This window comes from Chiloscyllium plagiosum, chromosome 5 (genome assembly GCF_004010195.1).
Source record: "Chiloscyllium plagiosum isolate BGI_BamShark_2017 chromosome 5, ASM401019v2, whole genome shotgun sequence".
Lineage (NCBI taxonomy): Eukaryota > Metazoa > Chordata > Chondrichthyes > Orectolobiformes > Hemiscylliidae > Chiloscyllium > Chiloscyllium plagiosum.
This window is the reverse complement of record NC_057714.1, coordinates 111,009,273-111,030,604: the sequence shown is the minus strand read 5'-3', so window position 1 is coordinate 111,030,604 and position 21,332 is coordinate 111,009,273. Positions and strand designations below refer to the sequence as shown.

Genomic DNA, 21,332 nt, shown 5'->3' with positions numbered 1-21,332 from the left:
TCCACGACACTGCTTTCTCTACTAAGCTGTAGAAGACATCGCAAGCTGCCTCAAAAGGTGTCTAAAGTTAAAAATCACACAACACCAGATTATAGTCCAGCAGGTTTAATTGGAAACACACTAGCTTTCGGAGCATCGCTCCTTCATCAAGTGATCGTGGAGGGCTCAATCCTAACACACAGAATTTATAGCAAAAATTTACAGTGTGATGTAACTGAAATTATACACTGAAAAACTGATTGTCTGTAAAGTCTTTCATCTGTTAGAATACAGTGAAAGTTTCACTTCTTTCATGTGTAAACCACAAAACTTCTTTTAAAAAGTTGCATTCTCGGGTTAGCTGTTAACAATGGTGATAGCTAGACAATGTGTTGAAGGTGAAAATGTGTTGCTGGAAAAGCGCAGCAGGTCAGGCAGCATCCAGGGAACAGGAGAATCGACGTTTCGGGCATAAGCCATTCTTCAGGAATGAGGAAAGTTTGTCCAGCAGGCTAAGATAAAAGGTAGGGAGGAGGGACTTATCTTAGCCTTTTATCTTAGCCTGCTGGACAAACTTTCCTTATTCCTGAAGAAGGGCTTATGCCCGAAACGTCGATTCTCCTGTTCCCTGGATGCTGCCTGACCTGCTGCGCTTTTCCAGCAACACATTTTCAGCTCTGATCTCCAGCATCTGCAGACCTCACTTTCTCCTCAATGTGTTGAAGGTGTTGGCCCCCTGTGTGCTCTGTCTATGACCTGATGTTTAGATTGATTCTAATCTAAAAAGTGAGATAACCGAGTTTTACATAAATTCATGCAGTTTTTGAGTCTCTGTCTATGCCATGAACTGCATACATTCATGTAGAATTCTGAGCTCAAAAACTGCACGAATTTATGTAAAACTCGGTTAACTCACTTTTTAGATTAGGATCAATCTAAACATCAGGTCCTAGACAGAGCACACAGGGGGCCAACACCTTCAACACATTGTCTAGCTATCACCATTGTTAACAGCTAACCCGAGAATGCAACTTTTTAAAAAAGGTTTTGTGATTTACATATGAAAGAAGTGAAACTATCATGGCATTCAAACAGATGAAAGACTTTACAGACAATCAGTTTTTCAGTGTATAATTTCAGTTACATCACACTGTAAATTTTTGCTATAAATTCTGTGTGTTAGGATTGAGCCCTCCACTATCACCTGATGAAGGAGCGTCGCTCCGAAAGCAGTGTGCTTCCAGTTAAACCTGTTGGACTATAACCTGGTGTTATGTGATTTTTAACCTTGTACACCCCAGTCCAACACCGACATCTCCAAATCAAAAGGTGTCAATATGGTGTGCGGGTGTTTTTATAGCAATGTTTATGTTATCTCTTGTGACATGAGAAACTGAAATGAGGATGTTACAGGATTGAAAATCGAACAAACATTTAGTGCAACTGACCATTTTACACACGCTCAAGCAATATACCGAGGGGATTTACCCAGATGTTGCCTGGGCTTTCAGTGATGATGAGGGATTGGATGGACATTGTTTTCCTTGGAGCACAGGAGACTGCGGGGGGCCGGGGGGGACATGATTGAGATGTACAAAATTGTAACATAGGGTAACTAGGAAGCAACTTTTCCCCTGGGTGGGGAGATCCAAAACCGGGGGCATGGGTTTAAGGTAAGAGGCAGGAGATTTAGAGGGAATGTGAGGAAATACATTTTCACCCAGAGGATTGTGAGAATCTGACAGGCGCTACCTTTACAGGTGGCAGAGGTGCTTGAAGGAGTACCCCTGCCAAAGCCAGGCCACGTAAGGTTGTGGAATCACGGGCTGCAAGGTGGGATGATAATCGTTAGGTCAGTGTTTTTGACCAGAACAGACTGGTCTGACCTGAAGGGCCTTTTTATATATTGGAGACCTCGAAGAGTGTGTGCACGCAACTGGGCTGACATTTAACTATTAGTTTACAACTAATGGAGGAGCACGCTTCCAGTGGTGCTTCAAGTGATCATGTTTCAAGTGATCGAGATAAGATAGAGTGTGACGTCATGAGTATGTCTCTTAAAGGTATACTAATGTACTGAGCCATGGCACAATAAACTATTGGCTCAGTGAGTAGAACTACTGCCTCTGGACCAGAAGGTTAATGGTTCAATGCCCAGTCCAGGGCATCAGAGAGTGCAGTGCTGTCCCGTAGAGGAGCTGTTGAACTGAAGTCCTGCCTATCTTCATGGAGACTAGAGATAACGGGTGGGGTAAAAACAATGACTGCAGATGCTGGAAACCAGATTCTGGATCAGTGGTGCTGGAAGAGCAGTATTCCTGATGAAGGGCTTTTGCCCGAAACGTCGATTTCGAAGCTTTTCCCTTTTATTCCTGATGAAGGGCTTTTGCCCGAAATGTCGATAACGGGTGGGGTGCAGTCCATGTCAATGACTTGGATGAAGAGGCTGAATATGGGGTTGTAAAGAAGGCAAATGTTCACTCCAGAGTGAAGTGAAGACCCTTAAGAGCTAAGATGAGGAAGAATCTCTTCAGCCAGAGGGTGGTTAATCTGTGGAACTAATTGCCACAGAAGTGTGTGGAGGCCAAGTCACTGAGGGTACTCAGGACACAGATTGGTTCTTGATTAGTCAGGGGATCAACCGTTACGGGGAGAAGCTCGGAGATTGGGGTTGTGAAGCGTATCAGCCATGATTGAACGGCTGAACAGCCTGGATGGGCCAAATGGCCTAAACCTGCTCCCAGATCTTGTGTCCAAGTCTGAAAAGGAATGTAGCTAAGTTGTGTGAGTGGACTAAAATGTCGCAGATGGGCTATTATATGGGAAGATGTGAACCTGTGCCCTCTGGTAGGAAGAATAATAAAGCAGGGGAGAGACTGCAGAACACAGAGGGTTCTGGGTGTGGGAAAAGAGTGAAGGTAGTACAGACTCAATGGGCTGAAGTGCCTCTTCTGTACTGCATCATCCTATGTTAGTACATGCAGCAAGTGAAATATTGTCATTCATTACAGGGGGAATGGAAAATACAAGGAAGATTAAAAACAGCTAGTGCTGGAGGAGCTCAGCAGGTCTGGCAGCATATCTGTTTGGAGAGAACTGGTTAAGTGGTTTCCAGTCTAATACATTTTCCTCTGAAGAGTCCTATTGAACTCAGAATGTTAACTCGATTTCTGTTTCCACGGATGCTGCCAGAACCTCTGAGTTTCTCGACTTTCTGGTTTTGTTTCAGAGCGCCAGCATCCGCTGTTGTTAGCTTTTATAAAAGCAGGGTTGCTTTGCCCCTGTGATTTGGGTGTTGGTGAAGCCACACCTGGAGGATTGTGGGAAGTTTTACTCTCCTTGTTTAAAGAGGGTATAATAGCATAAGACATTGTTCAGGGAAAGGACACTCGGCTGATTTTGGGGTGAAATGTTACGTCACGTGGAAAGGCCGTAAAGTATAGGAGTAGAACTAGGCCATTCGGCCCACCTGTTCTGCCATTCAACCATGGCTGGCAGGTTTCTCAATCCTGTTCTCCTGCCTTCTCCCCATAACCTTTGACTCCCCTTACCGATCAAGAAAGAGTTTAGATGCATTGGGCCTGTGTCTCTCTGAGTTTACAAGAATGGGAGGCAACTTTACTGAATGATTCTGGGAGGACCCAACAGGCTGAATGCTGAGGCGATGTTTATAATGGTGGGAGAAACTGGAACCAGGGGCAGTCATTTAGCCAGAAGGAGTTTCTGAGGATTGTTAGCCTGCGGAATTCTCATTCCCAGCAAGTGGTGGAAGGCAGGATCTCGGAATAGTTTTGAGGCAGAGATCAATAGATTTGTGATAAATCAGGGATGAGCAGGAATGACCTTAGGCCATAATCCTATCCTCAATGGCAAGGGGCCAAATGGCCTCCTGCTGCTCTTGAGTTAGAAGAATTAGCGACACCCAGCAAGCGAGGAAGGTGAGAAGTTTAGTTCATTGTCATTGGCGATTGGTTAAGGTGGTATGGAGCGGCACAGTGCCTCAGTGGTTGGCACAGTGCCTCAGTGGTTAGCACTGCAGCCTCCTAGGGACCTGGGTTCGATTCCACCCTCGGGCGACCGTGTGTGGAGTTGGCACATTCTCCATCCGGGTGCTCCGGTTTCCTCCCACAATCCAAAAGATGTGCAGGTCAGATAAATGGGCCATGCTAAATTGCCAAATATAGAGTAAGGGAATGGATGGGTTACTCTTTGGAGGGGTGGCGTGGATTTATTGGGCCATACCGTAGGGAATCTCACGGGGGAGAATGTTTCTCTCCCCCATGAGAGACAGCAGGAATTAGCTTTGTGTTCCCTTCCAGTTGAAGCTCCTTGTTCAAGGCTTTGTGTGGTCGACTGATCGAGCTATTAGTTCTTGCTTCTGTGCACATTACTCTGAGAGTAATTTGGAGAAGAAGTGTTGACACTGGATAATTCTTCTTGATAGCCCAGCCCTAGCCACAATTGGTGGTGTTGCTGCCCAGTTTCTCCCTCTCTTAATTGCAGAGTATTGTGACCAGAGACTCTGGTACGACTCGGGGTAAGATGGTGCCTTAGCAGTTCCTAAGCTCTTATATTTATGTTTCTGCTGTCAAAGAAAAATAGCCCAAGATGCAGAGGGAAGAGGCATTTTACAGATAATCTACAAGTGCATTTTTTTCATAAAGATACAAAGCATCCTATTGCAAAAGCCCCATAAAAATGTCTGGTTTACAGTCTTATAATCTCTGAACAGCCTGTTAATGCTGAGGTGGGCCATCATTAATGTTAAGAGGTAAGATTAATGAGCATTGACCCAGGCAGATTGTTCCCAGTGATTTCGATTATAAAAGGTAAAGTCACCACAGTCTTACTGGACACTGTCAGTACAGAGAGGCGACTGGTGGTGGTGGTTTCATCTGAGGGTCACCACATCTTGGGTGAGGGGAGAGATTGAGGAGGAGAATTCTTTATGGTAACGGAGGAATCGAGCCTGCACTGTAGGTGTCTCTGTGCGTTGCAAACCAGCCCCCATCGCAGCTTTTTATTTAAAACATTTCAAAGGAGCAGATTGGGATTAAAAAGTGACATGATTTTTCTCTCTCAACCTGGAGAAGTAATTTTTGTGCAGGACATTACTGCAGGGGACTTGGCGTAACTGGTGTTCAAAGATACAGTTAGATATACAAGAGGGCACGGGATGCCTTTCCAGAAAGGCGGAAGTGATGAAGGTGATTGAAGCGAAGACCATAACCAGGTGAAACTGACACACAGCCAAAGGTGGGAAATGTGGATATTTATGGAGCACCTTTTAGAATCTCAGGGTATCTGCCAATTTGGAAGTGGTTGGTTGACACTATGAACTTTGGTGTTATTGTGAAAATGCACAACTTGTATTCGGCAGGATAGTTCACAAGAAGCATCAAAATAAAGACAAAGCAGCGTTTATACTGTGTGAAAAGAAAGCGCTGATTGCCAAAATGTGTAACTTTTTCAGCAATACTCGAGTACTTTCCAAAATGTAGTTTACACCAGAGACTGTGGGAAGAACAATGTATTAAAGTTGCAGCAAAGCCTGCTGTGTGTGAATCCCTGATAATTCCTGCTCTCGCAGACTCCCTACTCCAGGCACGTTAAGTAATTGGACAGGATCCACACAAGGTGCATTGTTGGAACTTTCTGGGACAACAATGTGCTCAACGCAGGTGCTTTGAAGACCAGAAATGTCCGGAATTGAAGACCTCCTCATCACAGCCCAGCTCAGATTGAATGGACGTGATGATAAAATGACGTATAGGATTCGGCGTAGCCAATCTGCACTCAGCAATCTCAGTATATCCCCCCACATGTGATGTGACAATTACCTTGTCATCCTTTAAATGAAAGGGTAATTAGGATTGTGGAGGGCTGCTCTGACGCACTGTAGTTAATCTACAAGGTGCAAAGTCTAAAATCTCTTCATCGCAATACTGCTGTTTAATTGAATCGAAGGTTTGCACCTCCATTACTGCATATGTTTGTCAATTCTACACCTGGCCTTTGAAGGAGTTCTTCTTGATGTCATTCTGACATTTTGATCCTGTGGCCTTCTATCCTGGAATTAAATCAGAAAGTGCTGGAGAAACTCGGCAGGTCTGGCTGCATCTGTGAATAGAAAGAGAGAGAGATGGAGTGGACATTCTGAGTTCGATATGTCTCTTCAGATTCTGAACATTAACTCTGCTTCTCCACAGATGCTGCACATTATTCTGCCATTTTATTTGAAGTCATTTTCTGAATCTTTGCTATTTTCATTCAAGGTGACTTCTCAACTCCTTCTTTTTGAATATATGTCTATATGTAGCTCAGATCTCTAACTCAAGACATCAGCCCTTTCCCTGCATGCATCCCACTCTGGAATGTCTGCCTTAGATCTCGGAGACTGGACACTTCCTTGCACTCGTTCTCTGCTGCTTTGGCTACACAGTTCATTGTTCATTGTTTCTCTGTATGCATTGGATTTGTGCACCTGGACTTTTCAGAGTCAGACTGACCCAGATTCTGATTCAGGGATTCTCGGAAAATTCTTATGTCACAATCCACATGTCTCAAAACGCAATAATCTGATGCAGCAGCACGGTGGCTCAGTGGTTAGCACTGCTGCCTTACAGTGCCAGGTTCAATTCCACCCTCAGGCGACTGTGTGGAGTTTGCATATTCTCCCCGTGTCAGCGTGGGTTTCCTCTGGGATCTCCGGTTTCCTCCCACAGTCCAAAGATGTGCAGGTTAAGTGGATTGGCCATGGGGAAATTTTTAAAGTTCATTTTTTTTGTGGGATGTGGGCATTGCTGGATGGGCCCAGCATTTACTGTCTGTCCCTTGTTGCCCCTTGAGAAGGTGGGGGGTGAGCTGCCTTCTTGAACCACAGTTGACCCACTGTGCCCTTAGGGAGGGAATTCCAGGATTTTGGCTCAGTGACAGTGAAGGAACAGCGACATATTTCCAAGTCAGGATGGTGAGTGGCTTCGATAGGAACTCGAAGGTGGTGATGGTGTTCCCATGCATATGCTGCACTTATCCTTCTAGATGGAAGTGGTTGTGGGTTTAGAAGGTGTTGTCTGAGGGTCTTTGGTGAATTTCTGCACTGCATCTTGTAGATTGCCCGTAGTATCCAGGGATATGCAGGTTAGACTGATTAGCCATGGGAAATGCGGGGTTTCACAGATAGGATAGGGGGAGGTTGGTGGTTGGCTGGGATGCCCTTCAGAGGATCAGTGTGGACCCGATGGGCTGAATGCTCTACTTCCACCCTGTAGGGATTCTGCGATTCTGTGGTCATTGTCACATTGCTGTTTGAGAGACCTTACTGCCAAAACAAAAGGCTGAACTAGACTTGGTGGGCTGTAAAAACTGAACATGAAAGATGCCAAGTGAATTCATCTTTCAAAGTGTATGACTAAGTGGCAGTCATGAGTGTCTGGATGGCTTCCTGTTTATCTTACCATTGCATGTCTGTCTCATGAAATCTACATGGTATGTTATTGGTTCAGGTGACCAGCGTGGGGATAGAGGAGGGTAATTCTCAAAGATGTTTGGTGTTGATGATGGTGTTGTGTTTTCTTTCTTTTCCTTGGACCCAGAATGTGGTAAGATACACAAGTGGTGAGGAATGGAAGGAGTTGGCGTTTGATCCCGTTTCTCGCTGCTCTCTTTATTTGCAGGGATTTTAAAAGCAAGAACGTGCTACTGAAAACAGACCTCTCGGCGTGCATCGCTGACTTTGGTTTGGCCGTCAGGTTTGAGCCTGGGAAGCCGCCTGGAGACACGCATGGACAGGTAACAGGGATTCTGGGAATGGGGGTAACCCAATGGCCAGGCACTCTGAGAACTCTGATGTAATTAATAGGGTCAAAGGTCAGCACTGAACTCCTCCATTGTGAGGGGTGTGCAATATGCAAACCTTTGGCTGATTACTGAGGGTTAGAGCGGGTGCTGGAGAAGCACAGCAGGTCAGGCAGCATCCGAGGAGCAGGAGAGTCGACGTTTTCCTGCAGGAAGGGGTGATGAAGGGCTCCTGCCCAAAACGTCGATTTTCCTGCTCCTCGGATGCTGCCTGACCTGCTGTGCTTCTCCAGCACCGCTCTAATCTTGACTCTGATCTCCAGCATCTGCAGTCCTGACTTTCGCCTGGTTACTTAGGGATCAAGGCTGCATTAATTCAGACATATTGTGGAGGTGCCGGTGTTGGACTGGGATGGGCGAAAGTTTAAAAATCACGCAACACCAGGTTATATTTGGAAGCACTAGCTTTCGGAGCGCTGCTCCTTTATCAGATAGCTAGCTGTTGGACTCTAACCTGGTGTTGTGCGATCTTTAACTTTGTCCATCCCAGTCCAACTCCGGCTCCTCCACATTGTGTCTTAACCGATGCAGCCTTGCTCCCTGAGTAATCAGTCAAAGGTTTGCATATTTCACACCCGTCAAGGCAACCATTAAATCCTCATGTGAATTAATAACTTTTTACCTATATAAAAATAATAATGTGGATGTCCCCGGTGCTGGACTAGGGTGGACAGAGTTAAAAATCACACAACACCAGGTTATAGTCCAACAGGTTTAATTGGAAAGCTAGTGCTTCCAAATAAACCTATTCGACTTATAACCTGGTGTGTGATTTTGAACAATATAAAAATAATCCGGTATGTGCCAGAGAAACGTGATGGGGTGGAGTTAGTTGCCCTTATTATTGAAAATCTTTAATTTTGAATAACAACCCTCCGCTCCTATTTCAGTCTTGGCTGGTTCCTATTGAGTTTGGAGGATAATTTTCCATTAAACATATGGCACTTCTAATATCTCTTCCTCCCCTTCCCCCCTCCAAAGAACCCATCATATCAATGGTTTGTGATGGAAGACGTGCATTGTTCAACGACTCCACTGTGAAACCGGTGAATAGGTGCATGTCATTGTGATTTATGCCCGAGCTCCTGTAGAATGGGGCTCTCAGGGTCCCTGCAGTGCAGACAGAAAGGAATCCGTACGGGAGCTGGAAGCAGCAACCCCCCCCCCCCTCGCTCTGACTGCAGAATCCCATCCATCTGCTTCAGAAAAGCAAAGCACAATGGTGCTCCAAAAGGGAAGGGAGGCATTCCAGTTGAATATGGAACTTCTGATTAATGCTGCAGGAGACGGGATGTGGGTATCTGCCAGTGCAGGCCAGTAAAGCCATCTGTCGGCAAACAGGCAAGGATGTCTGTACTGAAGACTGTGACTTGTTTGATACGAACCAAGTGCAGCTTCTCTAAAACGCCAGTCAGGTGGCAGCACAGAAGGCTGGAGCTCCATTAGTGTCCAATCTCTGTTAAATTTCTGAAACGGCCTCGTTCTGCTGTGTCGCAGGCGCTCTGCTGTTTGGCGGCGTGGCACACACTCTGTACTGATTGGTTGAGTGGTTTCCTCGCAGCCTATGTCACCTCACCCATATCTGAGTGTGGCTGGGACCTCAAATAGAGCCGGAAAGTGGCACATGATGCTGAATTGTATCATCTTGCACTCATCAGGACAGATGCAAGAATGCCAGATTTGAAGTGATCACAACAGTTTATGTTGTTAGAGGAAAGGGTGGGCAAGTCAACTTCAGTTGGCTGAGATACTTCCATTGGTCTAGATTAGAGTGGTGCTGGAAAAGCACAGCAGGTCAGGCAGCATCCGAGGAGCAGGAAAATCAACGTTTCGGGCAAAAGCCCTTCTTGAAGAATACCATGAGATGCAATGGAAAATAGGTTCTCCAAGTCCAAATTCAAAAAGGGTCAAGGCTTGAATTAATTTCTTCCGTTTGCAGAGAATTGGTTCCTGTGCGTGTCTGGATATCAATTCTCACAGCCATTAATGACCACCTTATGAGCTTGACTGATTATCTTAAATTGGTTTGTTAGTGTAGCCAGTCAGGATTGCAGATGCTGGAGAGTCAGAGTAGATACAGTGTGGTGGCTGGGAAAAGCACAGCAGGTCAGGCAGCATCTGGGGAGCAGGAGAGTCAATGCTTCGACAAGGACTGATGAAGGGGCCTGCCTGAACTGTTGACTCTCCTGCTCCTCCGATGCTACCTGACCTCCTGTGCTTTTTCCAGCATCACACTCTATCTACTGTTAGTGTAGCTGCTGGCATACTCTGAATTGTTCAGCAACTCTTGCCCAATCAAAGAATCGCATCTAACCCTGGATGTTTTGCTTTGGGTTTTGCAAGGGCAGGCTACTTAAGGTCAATTAGAGTTGACTTGTCAACCTGGCAGCGTTCTTTACTATTGTAATTAGAAGGTGTGTGACTGTCTGGAATTTGCACTTGTTCTGATGAATGCAAGATGAAAAGACTTTGGTAAGCTGCATGTTCAGATGTTGACGGAGTCTGTGATGGTTGTGTTCAATTTCAGCCCCTTGTCGCCTAGTTTGTGAAACACCCATTCCAAGATGGGGAGGCGATGGCCAGGTGGTGTTATCATTGGACTGTCAGCGCAGAGACCTCGGCAATGCTCTGGGCACTCCGTTTTGAATCCCGCCACAGCAGATGGTGGAATTTAAATTCAATAAACATCTGGAATTAAGGGATTGATCATGACCATGAAACCATTGTCGATTGTTGGGAAAACCCATCTGGTTCACTAATGTCCTTTCGGGCAGGCAACTGCCATCCTTACCTGGTCTGGTCTACATGTGACTCCAACAATGTGGGTGACTCAGAACAACTCTCTGGGCAATTGGGGATGGGTAATAAATGCTGGTCTCGCCAGCGACACCTTCATCCTGTGAATGAGTAATAAGTAAAGATGTTGTGGAAAGCTTTCCACAATTATTGTCAAATGAAGTAATAAGCCAAATGTTTTGGTGAGTGGAAAGTGGAGGCAGTCCCTTCCTGGTCACACTCTGCTGAGCGAGGGCCAGGGTCAGTGTGTACAATCCTCTGAGCTGGATAGCTGTTGTGTAAGCACTGTTCTGACTCTCATGTGGACCTTCCTTGTACCTCCTCACTTGCTTCAATTTTTAACGCATTAACAAGGACAAACGATGAGGGTATCACAGTTTGGATCCAAAGTTGGTGGAGGGCAGCATAGTGGCTCAGTGGGTACCACTGCTGCCTCACAGCGCCAGGGACCCGGGTTCGATTCCAGCCTCGGGCAACTGTCCGTATGGAGTTTGCACACTCTCCCAGTGTCTGCATGGGTTTCCTCCGGATGCTCCGGTTTCCTTCCAGAGTCCAAAGATGTGCAGGTCAGGTGAATTGGCCGTGCTAAATTGGCCATAGTGTGTTCAAGGATGTGTAGGTGAGGTGGATTAGTCAGGGGTAAATGTAGAGTAATAGGGTAGGGGAATGAGTCTGGGCGGTTTACTATCCAGAGGGTCAGTGTGGACTTGTTGGGCCGAAGGGTCTGTTGCCACACTGTAGGGATTCTATTCTATAAAGGGTAAAGCCATTTCTCATAGGCTTCTGCAGGGCCTTGCTTGTAGTGGGATGCCTCAGTGGATTAGATAGGGTAGGACACTGTTCAGAGGGTCAGTTTGGACTTGATGGGCTGAATGGCCTGTTTCCACACTGTAGAGATTCTGTGATTCACTTTATGCAGATGCTGCCAATTGGGAAATATTTTAGCTCAAAGATATATTTGTGTAGGTTTTCTATGGAACAGAATAGGCTGAGGAAAGATTAAATTAGTCAGAGGGAAAAGGGGTTTGGGTGGGTTACTCTTCGGGGGGTCAATGTGGACCCTGTTGGACCGAAGGGCCTGTTTCCACACTGTAGGGAATCTAATCTAAATTGAGGTGCATATAATTTTTAAAAGATACAAAGCCTCAATGGGTTGGACAGGAAAGACTGTTCATAGTGGAAAAAATAGCCAGGGGCATGGACACAAAGTAATTAGTAAAAAGACAGGAGGCAGGTTGAGGAATCAAGTTTACACCGAGACAGTGTAGGGGCTGGAGATGTGCAATCTGACTCTCTCCGTCTGAAAGGGCAGTGGATATGAAAACGTCTCAGTGCATTTGAAAACCAGAAGATCAGAGGTGCCGATTGTGAAGCAGGAGTTGGAAGGTGGGATTAGGCTGAATTACTCATTTCCAGGCAGCACCGACAGAATGGCCGCCTCCTGTTGTACATTTCCCACGTTCCGAGGATTCTCTTTGTCATGAATAACCTTTTAGACCAGAGACTCGAGGAGTTCAGGGGTTGTGGAGCCAAGTGGAACTCCGGCGCAGAGGGTGATGTCTTTTGGCAACGAATGATGGTGGGCTGAACGGGCTACGTGCAGAACTGTCAGTCCCTGAGGGAGTCTTGGGGGTACCTTACAGCGAGCCTACGCTTTGTTCACACAGGAATCCTCTCTCTCCACAGGTCGGGACGCGAAGATACATGGCCCCCGAAGTCCTGGAGGGCGCGATTAACTTCCAGCGAGATGCCTTTCTCAGGATAGATATGTATGCCATGGGACTGGTACTGTGGGAGCTGGTAATGAGATGTACTGCAGCCGACGGCAAGTGTCAACTCCCATTACTTCTTCAAAAGGCAGTCTGAGGTTTTCCTTTAACTGTCGCAATGATGAGATCTGTTGGTCCTACACTCACTTCTGAAGGTCCCATTCTGGAGATTAGAGCAGACCATCTCAGCAGGACTGAGGGAGGGTAATGCCTTTACTGACCCCTGTCATCACATGGGCTGCTCCTGCAAACAACCCACTGTCAGCCATTGATGGTCCCCATTAGCACCTCCTCGTTCTCCCAGGCTGAGTTTTATCTATTCCTTTGTCTACGCAACCGTTGTTCTCTATCACTGGGCTCCAACTCCACCTACAGTTTACTCCCCTCCTCCCCCCCCCCAATCTCCAGCAAATATCGTTCCTTAGCTGCTATCAGTTCTGAAGAAGAGCCACTAGACCTGAAACATTGACTCTGCTTTCTCTCTACAGTTGCTGCCCGACTCTGAGTTTCTCCAGCAGTTTATAACTTTGTTTTTTTACCTACCCTTGAGTGCACGTGCTATCCAGTGCTATTTGTAAAGGAGATATTGATTATTTACACATTAACCAATATCACTGACAGTGATTATCTAGTCATTACCACATTGCAGTATGTGGGGAGCTAACTATGCACAAATTGGTTGCCTAAATTCTAACAATGACTGCACTTTAATTGGCTGTGTTGTACTTGGGAATATTTTGGGTTTGTAAAAGGCATTCGGTGCAAACCATTTCATTTCTTCTGGCTGTGACTCATTAACTCTGCATCTTTTAGCAAAGACAATCCTGAATCAGGTTCAGTCACAATCTAATCCCTCGAGACAATGGAGGCAAAACTGCTTAGCCTCTGAAAATAAGGGTGGGAAAATGTAATGCACCGTTCAACCCTGATGCTTTATTGAAATAAAAGCCACAACTACTGGATATACTCAACAAGTCTGGCAGTGTCTGTGAAGAGAGAGGAAAAAGCCACGCTTAGTGTTACAAATCGTTGGTGTGCTGCCAGAAACCGGAAGCCCAAACTAGAGGGCGTAGTTTTAAGGTGAGAAGGGAAAGACTTAAAAGGGATCTGGGCGACAGCTTTTCCAGACAGAGGGTGTTTGGTATGTGGAATGATCTGCCAGAAGTGGGCAGCACGGTGGCACAGTGGTTAGCACTGCTGCCTCACAGCGCCAGAGACCTGGGTTCAATTCCCGCCTCTGGCGACTCTCTGTGTGGAGTTTGCACATTCTCCCTGTGTCTGCGTGGGTTTCCTCCGGGTGCTCTGGTTTCCTCCTACAATCCAAAAATGGGCAGGTCAGGTGAATTGGCCATGCTAAATTGCCCATAGTGTTAGTTGAAGAGGTAAATGTAGAGTGGGTCTGGGCAGTGGTTAGCACTGCTGCCTCACAGCGCCAGAGACCTGGGTTCAATTCCCGCCTCTGGCGACTCTCTGTGTGGAGTTTGCACATTCTCCCCGTGTCTGCATGGGTTTCCTCCTACAATCCAAAAATGTGCAGGTCAGGTGAATTGGCCATGCTAAATTGCCCGTGGTGTTAGTTGAAGAGGTAAATGTAGGGGAATGGGTCTGGGTGGGTTGCGCTTCGGCGGGTCAGTGTGGACTTGTTGGGCCGAAGGGCCTGTTTCCACGCTGTAAGTAATCTAATCTAAGTGGTAGAGGTGGGTACAATTACAACATTTGAAGGACATTTGGACAGATACATGGATAGGAAAGGTTTAGTGCGATCTTGGTCTAATGCAAGCAAAGGAAAAGGCCCTTCGGCCAATCCAAATCCGCTGTCTAAACCAATTCCTAAGGATCTGTATCCCTCTGCTCCCCACCTACTCGTGCATCTGTCCAGACACATCTTAAACGAATCTACCGTGCCTGCCTCTACCACCACTGCTGGCAACCTACCACCCTCTGTGTAAAGTACTTTCCACATGTGTCCCCCTTAAACTTTTCACCTCTCACCTTGAACGCATGACCTCTCGTTATTGAATCCCTCACTCTGGGATAGAGCTTATCTCTATCTACCCTTCATGATTTTGTAGACCTCAATCAGGTTCCGCCGCCCCCCCCCCCTCAAAATCTCCTTTAGTTCAGGAAACTTGGATGAGTTGGACCAAAGGGCCTGTTTCCGAAGTGTATAACTCTCTGACCTGACGAGTATCCCTAACAGCAAGATGTATTTCAGGAGCATCTTTCATGTAATAAAATGTCCCAAGACACTTTGTGGGAGCATTATAAGAAGGATGTTAGGTTGGGCAACTAAACGGTGGGACAAAGAGGGTAGGTTTCAAGAAATGTTAACAAAGAGGAAAGTGAATCAGTGAGGTTTAGGCTCCGTATCTAGGCAGCTGAAGGCCTGCCCACCAACAATAGAGCATCGGGGGATGCTGAGTTGAGTAGAACATGTAAAGCACAGGTATCTCTGAAGGGATTCTCTGTGTATTTCAGATCTACTGTTTAATGAAAATACCTGCTTCCTGCAACTTGCTTGCTATGATATTTCTAAACTCAACTGGCACCAACAGAGTTATTATTGATCATTCGGAAGAAAGATAATTGGACCCGAAACGTCAATGTCATTTCTCTCTCTCCATAAATGCTACCAGAAGTGCTGAGTTTTCCCAATTTCTGTTTTTGTGCTGTTTTATTAATTGCACATATTGGCAAAGGAACCAAAGTAACTCTCAAGCATCACTTGAAAGCTGGTCTGTACTTCTTAGAGGGGAGCTGGACATGACCTGCAGCCTGAAGCCAGGGCCCAAATTATTTTTATTTTGTTTGAGGGCTCCTCTTAAGATTTTCTGAAGGGCTCCCTTTTGGTTTCAGGAGTCCTTTATCAGTCGCACTAATTCATTCAGCATGCTGAATAAAGTATACAGTATCCTAGGCTTTATTAAGTGGGAACTAGAGTACAAGAGGTGGGGGCGTTATGCTGAACCTGCTTAAGACTTCACTTGGAGTCTTGTGTACAGTTCGAGATGCCACGCTTGGAGGCAGTACAGAAGCGATTCACAGGGATAGATCCTGGGACAAGAAACTTTGGTTGCAGAATAGAGGCCTAAGAGGAGATTTGATAGCCATTTTCAAAGTCATGAGAGATTTGGTCAGAATGGAAAGGTGGGGATTATTCCTGTTCATAAAAGGATCAAATACAAGTGGGCACAGTTTTAAAGTGTTCTGCTAAAGGACAAGATGCTATGGGAGATTAAAAAAAATGTTCATACTAGAACTGGTTGAGGTCTGGAATGCTCTGCCTGCAAATATGATGGTGGCCCCTTTCAAAGTTGAAATGGGATCACCTGTTAAGAGAATCCTCTTATCATAAAATGGCTCTGTGGTCCCTGGGTTTAGATCAGAGTGGTGCTGGAAAAGCACAGCAGGTCAGGCAGCATCCGAGGAGCAGGAAAACCACTTAGCGAACCTCCTACAACCTTCAATGCGACTATATATATCCTTAAAGTGCCTGCTAAAACTACATACGGTATGGGCCTAACCACAGCATAATTGTAGCAAGAATCCTTTATAAATGAACTTGATTCCTTTGTGATGAAGACCAACTTGCTGTTCCAGCTGCTTGCTGCAGTGGCATGCTATCTTGAAGAGTGAGGGAGTCAAAGATAATCAGGAAAGGACAGGAAAGTGGGCATGAGGAGGGTCAGATCAGCCACGATCCTGTTGAACGGGGGAGCAAGCTCGAGGGGCCGAATGGCCTGCTCCTGTTTCTGTTTCTTATGGTCTTATCTGGGTACGCCTGAGTCCCTCTAAACAACTCTATTTAAACATTTCATGCCTTTTCAAAACTGCTCTCTCTTCCTGTTTCACTGACCGAACTGAATCGAGCAAAACCTGGAACCACTCCAATCCAAGTGAAGTCGTCTTTTCTTGTCTCTGCCTCGTACAGGGCCTGTGGATGAGTACATTTTGCCGTTTGAAGAAGAGATCGGCCAACACCCAACACTGGAGGACCTACAGGATGTGGTCGTCCATAAAAAGATGAGGCCTGTCCTGAAAGAATGCTGGTATAAGCATCCGGTGAGTATTGACACCTTTGATTGCCGAGCCCATCAGGAACTAATTCCAGTTTGCTAGGACAAAAGCTACATGGACTTGTATTTAATAGAAAAGCCAGGGAAGTAGCCTAGTGATATTATCGGTGGACTGTTAATCCATGACTCAGGCAGTGTTCTGGGGTCCTCGGTTTGAATCCCACCGTGGCAGATGATGGGGGTTTGAATTCAATAAGTGTTTGGAATTAAGAGTCCAACGATGACCATGAATCGATTGTTGGGAAAAAAAACCTATCAGGCTCACTAATGTCCTTCAGGGAAGGAAACTGCCGTCCTTGCCTGGTCTGGCCTACACGAGACTCCAGACCCACAGCAATGGGGTTGACTCTTAACTGCTCTCTGGGATGGGCTACAAATGCTGATCTAGGCCTTCTCCCATGTTGGATTTTATTAAAAGCCGCAGGAGGGAAATAATCTCTGGACAGAGCTAAAACCAAATGTTCATTCTGCAGGCTGCACACTCGCATGGCTACATCCAGAAGTAGCTGAAGCAGGAAAGCGTTACAGTCTAGTCCAGCCTCCTCATTGAGTTTACATGAAAAGACTGGGAAAAAAAGTCTTTGATTTTTTTTTGGTTCTTTTTTTAAACATGGGTTTGTTCCCAAATATCTGACTTTATTTTGCTGAGCATCATCTCATTACAGGACCCTGATGGCTTGAAGCACATCTTGGGATTCTTAAATTTAAAAAAAAAACTAAACTGATTAAAGAAAGTGACAGCCCATGCACCCAGAAAGGGGAAAAAAAAAAGAAAGTGCACATATTTTACTCAGGACCACAAAGGATGTATGGACAGAGAGTGGCCATTCAGCCCAATCAGCCTGTGCTAGTGTGGATGCTCCCATTGAGTCTTCTCCCATTTATCCCTACATAGGTTTAGATTAGATTAGATTGCCTATAGTATGGAAACAGGCCCTTCAGCCCAACAAGTCCACACTGACCATCCAAAGAGTAACTCACCCAGACCCATTCCCCTACCCTATATGCCTATATACCCTTGACTAATGCTCCTAACACTATGGGCAATTTAGCACAGCCAATTCATCTGACCTGCATGTCTTTGGACTGTGGGAGGAAACCAGAGCACCCGGAGGAAACCCACACCGACAATGTGCAAACTTCACACAGACAGTTACCTGTGGGGGGGATTGAACCCGGGTCCCTGGTGCTTTGTGAGGCAGCAGTGCTAACCACTGAGCCACCATGCTGCCCTTTAGCGTCACAACCCTCCGTAGCCTTCTCCCTCGTGATTGTCCAGCTTCCCCGTGCCATGTTATTCAATTCAACCTCTTGCTGTGGGAGTGAGTACAATAGTCTCACCATTCTCTGGGCAAAACAATTTCTTCTGAATTCTCTAGTGGGTTTCTTGGTGACCAACTTATATCGATGACCACCCGTTATTCCCTTATAGACTCAGATTCACTCAGCACCCAATCAGGCCCTTTGGCCTAACTATCCATACCGACCAGGTTTCCTAAACTAAACTGGCCCCGTTTGCCTGTCTTTGGCCCATATCACTCCAAATGTTTCCTATCCATGTACCTGTCCAAATGCTTTTATATTTGTAATTACTCCTCTGGCAGCTCACTCCCTACACACACCACCCTCTGTGTAAAAAGGTTGCCCCCTCAGGTCCCTTTTAAATCTTTCCCCTCTCACCCTAAACCTTTGCCCTCTAGTTTTGGACTTTTCTCCCTTGGGGAAAAAGACCTTGGTTATTCACCCTATCTATACCCCTTGTGATTTTGTAAACCACTATATGGTCACCCCTCAGCCTCCTATACTGGAGGGAAAATAGTCCCAGCCTCTGCTTAAAACGTAAACCTTCCAATCTTGACAACATCCTTGTCAAACTTCTTGGCACACTTTTAGTTTAATATATCCTTCCTAAAGCCATAGAGCTGTACTACATGGAAACAGACCCTTCAGTCCAACTCGTCCATGCTGACTAGATATCCTAAATTAACCTAGTCCCATTTGCCTGCAGTTGTCCCATATTCTTTGAGCCCTTCCTATTCATGTACCCATTCAGATGCCTTTTAAATGCTGTAATTGTACCAGCCTCCAACACTTCCTCTGGCAGCTCATTTCCATACATGCATCACCCTCAGTGTGAAAACATTGCCCCTCACGTCCTTATAACTCTCTTCCCTCTCATCTTAAAGCTATGCCCTCACGTTTTGGACTCCCCTACCCCCTGACTGTTCACCCTATCCACGCTGTGACCTCATCAATGTCTTATATAGCCGTAACATGATGTCTCAACTCCTGAACTCGGTGCTCTGACTTCTTCACAAGGAATGGCAGAGCAGGATCGAGGGGCTAAATGGCCATAGGACCTTAAGACATAGAATCATAGAGATGTACAGCGTGGAAACAGAACCTTCGGTCCAACCCGTCCATGCCGACCAGATATCCCAACCCAATCTAGTCCCACCGCCAGCATCCAGCCCATATCCCTCCAAATCCTTCCTATTCATTTACCCATCCAAATGCCTCTTAAATGTTGCAATTGTACCAGCCTCCACCAATTCCTCCAGCAGCTCATTCCATACATGTACTACCCTCTGCGTGAAAAAGTTGCCCATTAGGTCTCTTTTATATCTTTCGCCTCTCACCCTAAACCTATGCCCTCTAGTTCTGGACTCCTCAACCCAAGGGAAAAGACTTTGTCTATTTACCCTATCCATGCCCCTCATAATTTTGTAAACCTCTATAAGGTCACCCCTCAACCTCCAACGCTCCAGGGAAAACAGCCCCAGCCCGTTCAGCCGCTCCCTGTAGCTCAGATCCTCCAACCCTGGCAACATCCTTGTAAATCTTTTCTGAACCCTTTCAAATTTCACATCTTTCCGATAGGAAGAAGACCAAAATTGCATGCAATATTCCAACAGTGCCCTAACCAATGTCCTGTTCAGCTGCAACATGACCTCCCAACTCCTGTACTCAAAATTAGGCTATTCAGCCCATTGAGGCTGCTCCACCATTCAATCATGGCTGATGGGTTTCTCAATCCCATTTTCCCGTTTGTCCCCATAACCTTTGCTCCCCTTGGAAATCAAGAACTTATCTACCTCTGTTTTAAATATACTCTATGACCTGGTCTCCTCAGCCTCCTATGGCCTGCTCTTATTCCTTCGGTGGCGGGTGAGCTATGGTCTGAATAAATGGCAGAGCAGGCCCCAGGCTCCAGCTCCGACTTTCCTGCGTTGCTAAGCGACAGCCTCCTCCTCTGATTCCTGAGCATGTGTTGCATGTTCTCTCTTTTCCCGGCCTGCTCCAGGGTCTCGCGCTGTTCTGTGAGACGATCGAGGAATGCTGGGACCATGACGCCGAGGCTCGCCTCTCAGCCGGATGTGTCGTAGAGCGCATCTCCCAGACCCGAAGACTCATCAATGGCACTACCTCTGACTGCCTGGTAACCATGGTAACGGCCGTCACAAACGTGGACCTGCCCCCCAAAGAGTCCAGCATCTGAGTGTCATTTTTTGTTTTTTGTTTTTGTTTTCTCTTTGGTGTGTTTTTATTGGGAAATTGGAGAGGAAAACAAAAGGAGAGAGGGACTACAACAACAAAAAAAAAATCAAACACGTAAATAATCTGTGTCTTTTTCCCAGACTCGGTGGAAATCGAACTATCGACGCAACACAGCTGCTATTTTAACCTGACTTTTTTATTTTATTTTTGTTCTCTCGGATTCAGAACAATTTACCAGCACATTTACTCTACTGTAATTTAACGGATATCTCAGTATAAAAGCATTCAGGTGCCGACCAGCGAATGCAGCAAAAAAAAAAACAAAACAGGTTCACGTACCTCCAGACTCGAATCCATTTTAGCCGTTCTGGGTTTCTTTATCTCTGCTCATTTTTGTGGCTTTTCTGTCTCCTCGACAGCATGTTTGTGACTTTTGTTTTCGAGAAAGGAAAATTTAAAAAAAAACACAGATACGAAGCCTGCATCGCCCGCAAAAAGAAAGCAGTGGACAAAAAAAAAAACGAAAGAATGCTGCAATTATAGGAGGAAACGTTTAGACTGTTACATGCGATTTACCTCCCTTAAGGGATCCACAATTTTTTTGACAGGAGAGTGCTGAAATGGTGAACATGTCTCTCATGGATTGAACGGGTGTCACAGTTAACATACACGCGTGCACGCGCGCGCGCACACACACACACACACACACACACACACACACACACACACACACACACACACACACACACATAAACTCTCTCTCTCACATACACAGAGGGAGAGATTGTAGCAATCTCTTCACAGTTGGTCATCTCTTCACAGGGAGACCATCATTGGGGAAGGGAGGATCAACAAACCCTTGCAGCATTTGGACAAATAAAGTAAAAACAAAAAAAAAAGTAGCTACAAAAGTATTTCTCAGGTAACCAGTAAATTAGGGAGGGGAGGGATTTTTTTTTCCCTAAGGTGGGGGCTACGTCATCATCCATGACCACACAAATATGAAATAATCTTTATTTCGTCTTAAAAGCGGCACTGTATGCCATGGCCGCATTTACACACGCCATCAGTAGTTCTAGTGAACGAATGTCCCTAACGTTGCTCTTTGAATGCAGGTTTTATTTTTGCATTGTTTAGAAAACACATGCGTATGTACACACACAAAAAAACACACACAGAACAGCGATGAAAAATACAGACGCATAAACACGTGGCTTCCGAGGTTTTAACAAGAGAAAAAAATCATGACCATAGACCACCTCAAAAACCAGAAATACCTCAGATTTTTTCTACCTGTATGATTTTATTATATATTTTGTTAGTTGTGTTGTCTGTAGTGCTATTTTAATGTAAGTTG

General features: G+C 45.7%; 1 protein-coding gene across 1 annotated transcript in view; it reads left to right on the top strand.

The window, feature by feature from the left end:
- Positions 1-21,089, top strand: part of LOC122550141 (activin receptor type-2B-like) — a 170,268-nt gene extending 149,179 nt beyond the window's left edge. Inside the window, exons 11-14 of the mRNA XM_043690786.1 lie at positions 7,656-7,770; positions 12,319-12,457; positions 16,333-16,463; positions 19,782-21,089. Of these exons, the coding sequence (XP_043546721.1) occupies positions 7,656-7,770; positions 12,319-12,457; positions 16,333-16,463; positions 19,782-19,976 (580 nt within the window). The 3' untranslated portion in view covers positions 19,977-21,089. The remainder of the gene's footprint in view (positions 1-7,655; positions 7,771-12,318; positions 12,458-16,332; positions 16,464-19,781) is intronic.
- The last annotated feature ends 243 nt before the right edge of the window (positions 21,090-21,332 follow it).